The 13369-nt window shown below is 46.9% G+C and overlaps 1 protein-coding gene across 1 annotated transcript; it reads right to left on the bottom strand.

Moving 5' to 3' along the window:
• Nucleotides 1-11294: 11294 nt before the first annotated feature.
• On the bottom strand, nucleotides 11295-11997 carry LOC112442288 (polyadenylate-binding protein 2-like). The gene has a single exon (XM_059877428.1). The coding sequence runs from the start codon at nucleotides 11912-11914 to the stop codon at nucleotides 11378-11380; it is 537 nt and encodes a 178-aa protein (XP_059733411.1). The 5' UTR covers nucleotides 11915-11997; the 3' UTR covers nucleotides 11295-11377.
• Between the last annotated feature and the right edge of the window lie 1372 nt (nucleotides 11998-13369).

Genomic DNA, 13369 nt, shown 5'->3' with positions numbered 1-13369 from the left:
CCTGGTGTTCCTCTTTTATTGGGGTTGAGGGTGGGGGGGTAGATTTTCCTGAACTCACTCCTTATTGATGAATTTAAAACATAAAAGTGGGAATTTTAAAACATAGAAAGAAGAGAAAGGGTAGCACCTAAGGTCAGTTGTTGGAATCAACCAAGATCTCTAAAAATAAAGGAATCTTGGTGGGGGAGGCAGCCTGGCTCTTTATCTTGCTGTGTAGCTGGCAATGTGTTTATTCTAAATGTTTGTTTTTGAAGTGGATGCTTCTTTGGAATAGATGCCCCGGTGATCAAAGTGTGTCAGGCACTTGCACTATAAAAAAGAAAATACTGTCGGAGCTTATACTATAAGAATATATAAAAGAATATCTGAAAATTAATAATTATTAATAATAATTTAAAAGATAACCAATTTTTCTAAATGGTCAAAAGACTTGAATAGGCACTTCATGAAAAGAGCATGCTGCTGCTGCTGCTGCTAAGGCGCCTCAGTCGTGGCCGACTCTGTGCGACCCCATAGACGGCAGCCCACCAGGCTTCCCCGTCCCTGGAATTCTCCAGGCAAGAACACTGGAGTGGGTTGCCATTTCCTCCTCCAATGCATGAAAGTGAAAAGTGAAAGGGAATTTGCTCAGTCGTGCCCGACTCTTAGTGACCCCATGGACTACAGCGGGATTTTCCAGGCAAGAGTACTGGAGTGGGGTGCCAGTGCCTTCTCTGGAAAAGAGCATATAAAATGCCAATAAACATGAAAAAATAGTTAATATTCTTAGTCATCAGGGAAAAATAAATTCCGGTCACAATGATCCACCACTTCATACCCACCAAAATGACCACAATTTAAAAGCCTGATAATACCAAGTGTTGGCAGAAATGTGAAGCAACTGGAACTCATATTCTGCTGGATGGAGTCTTAAAGGTTACAACCATTCTAGAAAAGTTTGGCAGCTTGTAATAAAGGCCCAGAAATTCCACTGCTAGGTGTCTGCCCAAGAGAAATGAAAGCATGCTGTCCACAAAAAGACTTACCCTCAAATGCTCATGGCCGCTTTCTGCATAATGGCCCCAAACTGTGAACAACCTGACTGTCCAGCAAAGATGGGATAAGCTAACTGTGGGGCATGCATACAATGGAATGCTACTCAGATATAAAGGAATAGACTATTGATATATGCAATAATATGGTTGAATTTCAAAAACACTGGGCTGGGTAAAAGAAGCCAGAACAAGTATTAACTATAGGATTCTGTTTACATGAAATTCATGAATAGATGAAACTAATATGGGGCAGAAATCAAACGGTGGTTGTGGGTGGGTGAGACAGTATTGACTGGAAGCGGGGCTGGGGAATTCTTAGGGTGATGGACATGTTCTATGTCATGTCTGGTGTGTGAGTTACATGGGAATGTTTCATTTGTCAAAACCCATCAGACTATGAATTTAACGTTTGCACATTTTACTGAATGTAAATGTAATTTAATCTCAAAAACTGTGTGTGTGAGTTGGTGGTGTGAGTGTGTGTGTGTGTGAATTGCCAGTCCTCATCTCAGAGATTTGGATTCATGGGATCTAGGAAACTGACGTTTTTCAGCTTAGGAACTGGCATTTTAATCACCCCCCTCCTCAGGGTGTCCTGATGCAGGTGGACAGGCCTGATGTGGCTTCTGGAACCAGGGAGGGAGCCGTGAAGGCCGTGTGGCTCGGATGGGAGTGGCTCTGAGTTCTGGAGGACCCCAAGGTGGAGGGTGGAGGAGGGGAGAGGGGCCTGGGTTCACAGCACACAGTGCCCTGCAGGGGGCCCTCGGGTGGGGAGGTGCAAGAATACTCCTGACCCTGGTGCCTAGTGCCTGGGCCCTGGGGGAGCAGGCAGGGCCCCATCAAGAAGGCCTGTGGTCAGTGGTGAGGGCAGCTGGGAGAATGTCCTTGTGGCCTGCTTAGAGTGGCTAGAGATGATGGCCAGCGGAAGAACAACCCAGGGCTAGTGTTACTGAACCAAGCTCGGGTCTGCTTACCTGCATGCAATTAAGCCCATCTACTGACACCAGGTTGTGGTGAAGGAACGTGCAGTGTTTATTGCAGGGCACCAAGCAAAGGGTTCAGGGCAGCTAATGCTCAGAAGGCCCAAACTCCCCATGGCTTTCAGGGAAAGGTGTATAAAGACAGGGAGAAAGGGTTGCAGGCGTGTGGACACTCTTCTGATTGGCTGGTGGTGAGGTAATCGGGAGTCAACATTATCAACCTTCTGGTTCCAGCTGGTCTGGAATTTATGTGCTTGTGGGCAGCACACCATTAACTTCTCCTACCTGGTGGGGGGTTCAGTTGCTGCAAAGCATTTGAAAGGATTTGGCTCAGAATATTGTCTACTGCCCTTGAGGAGGAACTGAAGATCCTCGACTTTAATGGCTAAACCATCACTTTTGTCTTGCTTGACTGTTTTCCTTTGTTCCTGAATTTTCTCACTTCTCTGATTAAATTTATTCCTTGGAACTTGGGGGAGGCCGAGGAGGCTAAAGTTTTTCTACAACCAAGGGGCAGGTGGAGGACATAGGGAAGGGAGGTCTGTCCCAGAAAGGCCCATTAGGGTCCCCCTTGGTGACAATTCCCTCTTTTTTTTGTTCCTCAATCCTGAGGAAGAACAGGTCTGGAACGAGAAAGGAAATAAAGCTTTGGATACAGAAGTTAATCGTAAACTCCGTGGAGGAGCTCAGTTTTGGGTGAGGGGGAACTCCGTTTCTCTAGGGATCAAACTAATAGTTATCGATCATTGAGTGTGAAGAGGTTTACATGTACTGATATCTATTCATTTCGTTTCCCCCGTATTATAAGTGAAAAAACTGGGATGCCAGGGGAGCCAGGATTTGAACCCGACAGCCTGGTTCCAGGGCTTACATCCTCACCCTCCATGCTGATCTTCCCCTTCCACTGACCCCCACCCCTTGTATCTCTGCTTTCCTGGGCATCAGACAAATTGCTATAGCCAGAGGTAGAATATACAGCCTCGAAAGGAGATTGAAGAAAAAAAAGGTAGAAACTGAGGTTGGACTCCTCAAAGCCTTGGTAAGTGGGAAGCCACGGCCCCTTGCAGGGCCAGGAACTCTTGCTTATGAGTAACAAGGCAGGTGTGAAACGCTGGGGAGTGGGGGGCGCGGGCTGTGGCACGACCACTTTGAAGGGGGCAGACGTTACAGAGATGGTCCCCTTGGGGACATGCAGCAACACTGATTTTTAAAGATTCTGATCCTTCTGGTTCACATTCAAGTGAAACGTGGGCGGGTGGGATGCAACCCTGGGGGTGCCTATTGCAATGTCTGCTCTTCTCTGCTCCCTGGGTGTCCTGTGGCAGGATGGATGGCAGGCCAGTGGCCTTCAGAAGGTTGGCCTCAGGCTTCTCAGGGAGAGCATATTTAACTCCATTAGAGCCCACCCGCCCCTGTGTACTGAGCCTGAACTTTCTGAGGTGGCCAAGGGAGTCCCACACTGCCCTCGTGTCGGCGTGCACCCTTCCTTGCTGACAGTCAATAGCTTTATCCCAGAATCCTACCAGCCCTTCCTCAGGGGCTCCTTTGCCCCATGCCAGTTTTCCCAAAGGCCCTCACGTCTGCCAGAGCTGCCTCCCGCCTTGTCCCGCCACGTCCCACTGCCTCCCACTCCGTTGGCTGGCTGATACACATTTTTGGTTTCTTAAATTCCATTTGAGCCATCGTGCTGCCCAATCTCTTATCTCACTCCCTATCTAGCTTCAGCCTCAGCGTGTGCGTCTTGTGGGCTTTGCAGCCAGATATGAAAGGAGGAGAGATTCATTTCCTGCCGCCTGCCTCTCCAACCCCACATCTTCCAGTTTAATTCACAAGCTCTTTTTTGGTGTAAACAGCAGACATTCGTTTTCTCACGATCCTGGAGGCCACAAGGCCCAAATCAAGGTGTCAGCAGGGTTGACTCCCCCTGCCCGAGGCTTCTCTCCTTGGTTTGTGATGGTTGGATTCTAGCTGCGTCCTCACTGAAGTCTTCCTTCTGTGCGTGTCTGTGTCCTGATCCTGTCTTATGAGGACAGCAGTCACACTGGACGTGGGCCCACCTTCATGACCTCATGGTAACTTCATTATCTCTCTAAAGACAGTCTCCAAATACAATCATTCTGAGGTGCTGGGGGTTAGATTTGCTTTAATGTCACACATGCTTTTTTTTTTTAATTAAAAATGTTTTAATACAAATTTTAAAGTTCACACTCCATTTACAGTTATTTTAAAATATTGGCTATAATCTGCGTATTGTACAATGTATTTTAAAAATATAATAATGTCTTATTTAATGCAATATATCCTATTATTTCAACATGTAACAAATGTTAAAAAAATTTTTAATGAGATCTTATTTTTTTCATACCAAACTCTGAAACCCTATGTGTATTTTATTTATTTATTTTTAAATTTTATTTTAGTTGGAGGATAATTGCTTTACAATGTTGTGTTGGTTTCTGCTATACAACAATGTGCATCAGCCATAAGCACACACACATTCCGTCCCTCTTAAGCTTCCCTGCCCCCGCCCCCCATGCTTGTTATGAAGCCTCGCTCACCAGTAGCTGATGGCTGGGTCTCTCGATGCACAGTGTGGGCGTGTTGCCATTCCAGGCCTCCTTACAGGCTGTCAGCATCCTTCGCCTGACACTGGGGCCTCTGCCTCTCCCTAAGATGCTTGGCAGGTTGCATCTCACTCCTGGGCAGACCTGAGGGAAACAAAACCCTTGCTCATAGCAGGACAGTTCAGTGGTATAAGTTCTGCACCCTAGTGGGAGAGGCCGAGGATAGAGGGTCCCTGACAATTATCTGTGCTCGGTGCCCTCCTTTCCTGTTCTCACCCTCCTCCCCTCCTTCTCACCTTCAAAAATTCACCTGCATGGAATTGTGGTCTCCAGCTCTGAATCAGAGAAACCTGAGGGCAGAAGAGGGTCAGTGCTGGGCTGAGAAGAGAGCAGGGCAATGTCTAAGACGGGATGGCAAGAAACCCCTGTACTCCCATCGCTAAGTTCAAGATGCTAAAAATCCCATTATTACAGTGAAAAAATAAAGTCTTAGTTTTCCAACAATAGAGGCCAGCTTGATAAATTACAGCTCACCCTTACAATGCATATTCTGCCATTATTAGTAGTGCTGTATAGAGTATGGCAAAATGTTGACATTTGTTGAAGCTAAGGGATGGATACATTTCATTTTACTATCCTCTTTACTTTTATATGTTTGAAATTTTTCATAATAAAATGCATATAAAAAGATGGATGAAGAAAATGCCATTGTACTTGGAAATTATTCACTATGTTGTTGAGTGAAAAAAAAACTGGCCACAACTAATTCAACTATTTAAAATAATACATCTATATGTGCATTTTAAAAATATTAAGAAATTAACTATTAAGAAAATAATATTTTAAAAAGAAATTGAAATGTACATGCCTGATGACCCAGCAATTCCACTTCTGGGTAGAGAAACGCATATGAGAAAGGAGATGGGTAAACAGCTTAAGTATCTATTAATAGGAAAATGGCTTTTACAATGGTACTATAATCATTCCTTGAAAATTTGGCAGCAGACAAAAAGAAAATTACTAGAACACTTAAGTGCAGGTACCCTTCTAAATACTTAGGCACGCTAACATAATTCTCACCCTATAAAGTAGGTATTATTGTTAAGCCATTTTATAGATAAAGAACAGAAAAGCTAATAAACTTGCCCGAAGTTCACTGGGCCAATGGTAGTTCTGGGACTGGAACCCAGGGAGCGGTCAGCCTGACTGCACAGCCCACGCTCTAAGCCGCTACGCTACTTCACCATTTGATGAGGAAATGGTCCTAGAAATAGCAGCACATTTATCAGACCTAACATTCATTTGAAGTCGTTCATGTGGCAGGCCCTGTTTTGAACAGTTGACGTGTATGATCTCGTTTTGTCCTCATGACAACTCTTTTAGGAAGGGAGATAAGATACTAACTACTAAGAGCTCATTTTTCTAAAGGAGACAAAGAGCGGAGAGGCTAAGTAACCTTCCCAAGGTTACACAGCTAAGAAGCGGTAGAGACAGGATTCAAACCTATGGAATCAGGTTCCAGAGCCTAAGCTCTCTACCCCTTTGCCCTAAGTCAATACATCACAACAGGATAAATACAGTTCAAACACACGAAAAAAAAACCAACAAAAATAATGTATTTTCTAGAGGTACATATGTGAGCATATAGAATAAGTATTCAAATGTGAAGTAGAAAGATGCACCCACAGAACTGAATTTACAATATAAAATATATAGATAAAGAATAGAAAAAAAAAAAAAACACCCCAGGTCTCTGCATCTCCACATACATAGAAAATGGTCTGGAATGATACTTACTACCCTAATGAGTGGTCATCTGGGAGGCAAGGGCTGGAGCCAGCTACAAGAGTGGGGCTGGCTGTCTAAGGGGACTTGAGACCTATCTATAATGTTTTAATTTTTGACAAGAAGACTATATTCATGTATTATTCATAATTAAAAATTTAATAATGCCCCTAATAGTCTACATGAATATACACTAAAATGGCAGCAAGTACCATCTCTGTGTGGTGAGGTTTTTTTAGTTCTTTCCTATAATTTATAAATTTTCTACCAAGAAAATATGTGACTTTAGCAATCAAGGTGGGGAAGGAAGGGAGGGAGCAAAAAGAAACAAATGTAACATTACTGCCTCCAAATGATGCCCCAACTTCTCCTCCTGGATCATCTCTTTTTTTTTTTTTTTCTGGATCATCTCTGGTTCACTCTCCTAGCCCACCGCACAGCGCGGTGTCCTGGTCCCCAGCCCCTTCCCACAGAACAGCTCACTCCCCACGCAGTGCTCTCTGAGCCCCATGGGGGCGCAGAACACATTGTTCTCTGTTGGTTGGCTCTGTGGCTTGGCAGTGAACTTCTCCAGGGTAGGCCCTCTGTGCTGACCTCTGACATCCCTGCTGGCTCCTCCACTCTAAGCGCTGGCCCACAGGCATCAATAAGTGTTGGTGGAATTTACAGTGTTCAGAATCCATCAAAAAAGGAGAGGAGAGGATCCTTCAGGTCCACCTTTCTCTCCCACCTGGGACCCCCTGTGAATCCTAAGGGTCTTCTGACCATCCACTCACATACCCCCAAAGATGCATTGCCAAGCCCAGCTTCCTTTTCACTGAGTACCTACTATGTGCCAGTCACTTCTGGGCACTGGGGTTGACCCACAGTGACATGCTCTGTAAAGAGCAAAGACAAGGATGGACCTCAGCCTTTGATACCATACCTGATACTGACCTCAGAACCTCAGACCCCAGACCATCAATGAGGAAACCCTTGGTTTTGTTAGGGCCACCACAGCACTCACAGTTAATTTCTCCAATGTGGTTATTCAGAGACCTACGGCAATTCACTTCACAGCTGCCCTCCACTGTTCTTGTTTCTGCCTTGACTAAATAAACCCTTGAGGTAACAAATAGAAGAAATGAAGAAACATAGGTCAGATATCATCTGAATCTATAGAACCAAGATGGGGGATTGTTATGTTGCTTCGTGGGATAAGTAAAAAGTTAAGCCTTTTAAACCATAAATAGAAGACATCTTTTTACAATAACTGTATAATCAGTCAGTCAATCGCTCAGTTGTGTCTGACTCTTTGGGACCCCATGGACAGTAACCTGCCAGACTCCTCTGTCTGTGGAACTTCCCAGGCAAGACTACTAGAGTGGGTTGCTATTCCCTACTCCAAGGGATCTTCCCGACCCAGGGACCAAACCCACATATCTTATGTCTCCTGCATTGGCAGGCAGATTCTTTACCACTAGCTCCACCTGGGAAGTCTTAAGAATGGTTTCCTTCATATAACGTCCCTGTTTCAAAAAGCTGCTGCTGCTGCTGCTGCTAAGTCACTTCAGTCGTGTCCGACTCTGTGCGACCCCATAGATGGTGGCCCACCAGGCTCCCCCGTCCCTGGGATTCTCCACGCAAGAACACTGGAGTGGGTTGCCATTTCCTTCTCCAATGCATGAAAGTGAAAAGTGAAAGTGAAGTCCCTCAGTCATGTCTGACTCTTAGAGACCCCATGGACTGCAGCCCACCAGGCTCCGCCATCCATGGGACTTTCCAGGCAAGAGTACTGGAGTGGGTTGCCATTGCCTTCTCCGGTTTCAAAGAGAGAGACCTTTAATTCACAAGTTTGCTTGTCTGACTTATTATGTGCACACTCTGCCCATTAATGTCTGGAGAAAGCAAGGATTTTTCCATAATAAAGTCCCTGCCCTCATGGAGTGTGCCTTCTTTTAGGGGAGGATAGATAATGACAGGTGCTCAGGCAAAAAATAAAGCTGGAAAGGGGAAGGGGTAGGTTTCTGAGGGGGAGGGGCTGAGATTTTAAAGAAAAGAGGGCGGGAGTCCACTGACAGCGCATCACAGGCGCAGAGGACCAGAGATGACAAGGGTCCAAAGCAGAACATTTCTGATGGTCCCGAGGTACAGGACTTGGCAAATGGAGCTAGTGGGAGGGAGTCATGTAGGGCCTGGTGAGCCAACATAAGGACTTTGGTTTCTACTCCCAGAGAAGTGCTGAGCCATTAAAGGGTTTGCAACAGAGGATGACACGTTCTACCAGGATGAGTCTGGCTGCTGTGTTAAGAACAGACCAAAATCCTAGCTGAATTCTCTTGAAGCCTCTTGAAACACCATTGTTATTGCTATTAAATATTATTCATGTTAATAACAGTTGTGGGTGGATTCTGGCCAAGACTGAGCTCTGAACAACCATTTTATCTGGGCCCAGAGGGACAGGGAAGTGGCAGAAGACCGGAAACTGAGTCTTGGGACTACTCAGCATCCTCAAGGTCAGCCAGCATCCTGTGTCACCACAGCGACAGTGTTGACACTGTGACACTGAGGTCCCTGGGCCTCCTTGCTACTAATAGTCACTGAAAGGTCCTGCCTTGGGCCTGCTTTTTGCTATGTTTCTAATGTCAGGCAATTTGGAAAACAGTGCTTTAAAACAAGATGTTCCCAGTTTTGGGCATCCTAAATACGTATAATTATCTCCAATTGTACTATGAAATTCTCAAAAACATCTTCACAGGATGAATTCAACCATCCTTGACTATAAATTTATAAATGCGTTCTGAATAGGGCTTTTAGTAGCAGGGAAGTTGGGGACAAAGTCAAGGTCCTAAAAATTCAAACTAAGACCCTAGGGAAAAAATGGGGGGGAGGGGAGGTCACTACATATATCAGCTCATGCTAACTCCAAAGTGTTTACTCAAGGGCCTGTCAGCTATAAACTTAGAACACGTTCTAGGATCTGAGCAAAGCAAGTCTGATTGTTTCAACCTTTTGATGTGCTGGTTGGTTGACTCAGTTCAGTTCAGTTCAGTCGCTCAGTCGTATCTGACTCTTTGCGACCCCATGAATCCCAGCACGCCAGGGCTCCCTGTCCATCACCAACTCCCAGAGTTTACCCAAACTCATGTCCATCGAGTCAGTGATGCCATCCAGCCATCTCATCCTCTGTCATCCCCTTCTCCTCCTGCCCCCAATCCTTCCCAGCATTAGGGTCTTTTCCAATGATTCAACTCTTCACATGAGGTGGCCAAAGTATTGGAGTTTCAGCTTCAGCATCAGTCCCTCCAATGAACACCCAGGACTGATCTCCTTTAGAATGGACTGGTTGGATCTCCTTGCAGTCCAAGGGACTCTCAAGAGTCTTCTCCAACACCACAGTTCAAAAGCATCAATTCTTCGGTGCTCAGCTTTCTTCACAGTCCAACTCTCACATCCATACATGACCACTGGAAAAACCATAGCCTTGACTAGATGGATCTTTGTTGGCAAAGTAATGTCTCTGCTTTTGAATATGCTACTAGGTTGGTCATAACTTTCCTTCCAAGGAGTAAGCGTTTTTTAATTTCATGGCTGCAATCACCATCTGCAGTGATTTTGGAGCCCCCCAAAATAAAGTCTGACACTGTTTCCGACTGCTGCTGCTGCTGCTAAGTCGCTTCAGTTGTGTCCGACTCTGTGCGACTCCATAGACGGCAGCCCACCAGGCTCCTCCGTCCCTGGGATTCTCCAGGCAAGAACACTGGAGTGGGTTGCCATTTCCTTCTCCAATGCATGAATGCGAGAAGTGAAAGTGAAGTCGCTCAGTCGTGTCCGACTCTTAGCGACCCCATGGACTGCAGCCCACCGGGCTCCTCCGTCTATGGGATTTTCCAGGCAAGAGTACTGGAGCGGGGTGCCATTGCCTTCTCTGACTAGTTAAGACTAAATTGGGATTTCCCGCAGCTTGCAATGAACTAAATTACCACTAGGTGGCAGCAGACACCCAGTAAAAGTCAATTCCTTTTTGACCTATAAAGTTCTCACTTGCAAACTCAAAAGATGAGATCATTGGATAACATTGGAAAGGGGAGTACTTAAAATTCTGGATAACTATAGCTAAATTATGTTGCTGATTAAAAAAAATGTATCCAGCTTTCTTTCTTTTTTTTATTTTATTTTCAAAAACAACTTTATTCATGACACATATTAAAAAAAAAACTCCCACCCCCTGGAAATGAGCTAAAAAAATAAACAAAATCCACCTCCCACCTCCCTGTTCCCACTTCCTCCCATTCCCTCCAAATAAAAGGGGAAAAAAAAAAGGCAAAGAAAAACAAAACAAAAAAAACCTGAAAAACAAAAAACCCCCCAAAACCCCCCAAAACAAGGTAGTGCATTCCCCAAGGCGAAGGGGAATTTACACTGGAGCCGCTGGGAGCCGAACGGAGATCTTCCGGCTACAGAAACCTGCAAAGAAAGACACTCAAAACAGAAAAAGAAACACAAAAGGAAACAAAATAGATCACCAGGCAATCTGGAGGGGCAGGGAGCCAGAAAAGAGGGGCAGGGTGGGTGGTAGACCTGGCAGGACAGGAGCAGGCAGGAGGGGACTGTGAAAGTGAGGAAGATGGAGGGACGGTAACAAGCAGAACAGTCTGGTGTCCTTCCAGAGCCCTGGGTAAAAAAAACCCCTCCTACCACCCATGCCCACCTACCCTTGAGCAGCCCCCAAGGGGGCAAAGGGAAACAGGGAAACAGGGGAGCAGCTTGCGCGATTGAGACGTGTCCACGGCGAATCCCCAGAGTGAATGAGCAGCCCCCTGCCCCACTCCCTGGGCCTTCCCCTACTCCCCAAAGCAGGTCCCTCCTCAGCAGTTAGTTATGGGATTATCCCCCCTTCCACAGTATATCTTTTTTTTTTTTTTAATATTTTTTTTTCCATCAAGGTCATCTTCTGTTTTTTTTTTAGTTCTTTTTTTTTTTTTCCTTCTTTCCTCTTTTTTTCCTCTCTCTCCTCCTAATACACACTTTTTTTTTAGTAAGGGGAATACCATGATGTCGCTCTAGCCCGGCCCCTGTAGACGCGACCCCGGGGCCTGCTGTTAAAACCACTGTAGAATCGAGAGCGGGTACTGTTGTAGTTGGTGGTTCGGGCACGGTATCGGGTTCGTGGGAAGCCTCGGTCTGTTGTGCTGATGCCTGGTCTGTTGGTTCGTTTAGGGATCACCTTGATCTGTCTTCCTCTAAATAAGGATTCATCTAAGGCCAGGGAAGTCCTCACTGACTCTTTGTCTGAGAACTCTATATACGCAAACCCTTTCGGATGGCCACTAAATTTGTCACAGAGTATAGTAACACGGTTGACTGAACCACAGCCATGAAAGTGTGCTTCTAGCTCTTCCGCTGTTGCACCATAGTCCACATTGCCAACATAGATGGAACGGGCATCAGCCTCTATCTTCTCCTCAATGGACATGATCACTGGGCCAGCATTGCCCGGAGGTGGACTCATATTCATCTGCTTCTCTACCTCATTCTGTAGCTCCTTTAGCTTCTCAGCTTCTTCCTCCATCTCCCTAACTCGAGCTTTGATCGCTTCCAGCTCCGGGTCCTAAATGGCGCCGTCCCCCCGGGTCACCCTCGACCAGTCCCGACTCCTCCTCCTCCTCCTCCTGGTTGCCGGGGGCTCCCGAGCCAGGCCCAGGGCCCGGAGCTCCCGGGGTGGGGCGCGGGGCCGGGGCGGCTCCTCTTCGGGCTCGGGCTCCGGCTCGGGCTCCAGCAGCAGCTCCTCAGGCTCCAGTTCCTCCGACTCCAAGCCGTTCCGTAGTCCCCTGCGCCCCCCGGGGCCCCCTCCCCGGCCTCCCCACCGGCCCCGGGCACAAGATGGCGCCGCCGCCCCGGCCGGGAGCCCCGACCGCCCGCAGCCCCCGCTCTGTATCCAGCTTTCAACCTAAAATTTTCCTTTCCCTCAGCTTCAGTAGGTTTTCCCCAGGGCCCAAAACGGGATGGGTTTGCTGCCTTTTCGCAGTGGTTAAGAGATTCATTTCTTAGGGGAAGAAGTGTCTGAGCAGGGCTTCTAGTCTGCCCTCTTAGGACAGGCTTTCTCTGATCTTACTACCTGTTACCAGTATTTCTCAAAGCTCCCTGATAGAGGTCCAGGGAGAAGGGCCAGGTAACCTTCCTGTGGGTCCTTGGTTTCTGAGGACTGTATACTCCCTTACCCGCTCACAGTTGGCCTTTAACACTTGATGCTCATTTTAAGTCACTCTACTCACACACGCAGTGACTCCATCTTCCACCTGTCAGCAGTCAGTCAGTGTTCATGTCCCATCTCTCTTCCACAGTGCTCATCTTCCTTCAGACTTCAGGGTAATTGCCCTGCAACCTCTTTGAATGAATCAGAAAAAGTCATGAAACGGAATAATCCAGATTTTTCTTGCAGAAAGTGTGGCCGTAACTTTCTTAGAGATTTCTACATCCCAGGAGAAGACAGTAGTCACCCCAGGAAATCTGAAAGAGACAGTTTTCAGGTGATACTCCTGGGACTCACTTCAGGGTGGTCACTGCTTGGATCTGATGTAGTTCAGACCGCAGAGAGGGTTCATATGAGTTGTTGGAAGAGATGGCCCCAGGGAGGGGCCTGGAAGGATAACACGTAAGTTGAAGAAAGCACTGTAGACCTGTGGGAGGGCCAGTAAGGGCCAGGCAGCCATGCCACATGTCGCCATGCCCCGTCCCTCTCTTTCCCACTCCAGGACATCCTCAGTCTGTGTCGCCTCCATCTCTACAGGCACCTCTGCATGGAGGAGGGGGACACGGCACTCTGGTCCCCCACATCCTCTCATTGGAGTTGTGGATGGCCCAGAGACATGGAGTGATGCAGCGTCCCCCTCAGCACCTCCCAGGGCCCAGCCCGCTCCACTCTGCACGTCCAGAGGTCAAGCCAGAACGGCCAGAGCACCTTCCTGCCGATGGTGCCCACTGCCTTCATCCTTCTCTCACTGAGGAGGATGACTATTCCAGCACA

Source organism: Bos taurus, chromosome 18 (assembly GCF_002263795.3).
Source record: "Bos taurus isolate L1 Dominette 01449 registration number 42190680 breed Hereford chromosome 18, ARS-UCD2.0, whole genome shotgun sequence".
Lineage (NCBI taxonomy): Eukaryota > Metazoa > Chordata > Mammalia > Artiodactyla > Bovidae > Bos > Bos taurus.
The sequence above is the reverse complement of the archived record's forward strand: the minus strand, read 5'-3'. Positions and strand labels throughout refer to the sequence as shown.

Bases quoted from the DNA above. Each gene is read 5' to 3' on its own strand.
- LOC112442288 (XM_059877428.1), bottom strand. From the start codon at position 11,914: ATGGAGGAAGAAGCTGAGAAGCTAAAGGAGCTACAGAATGAGGTAGAG.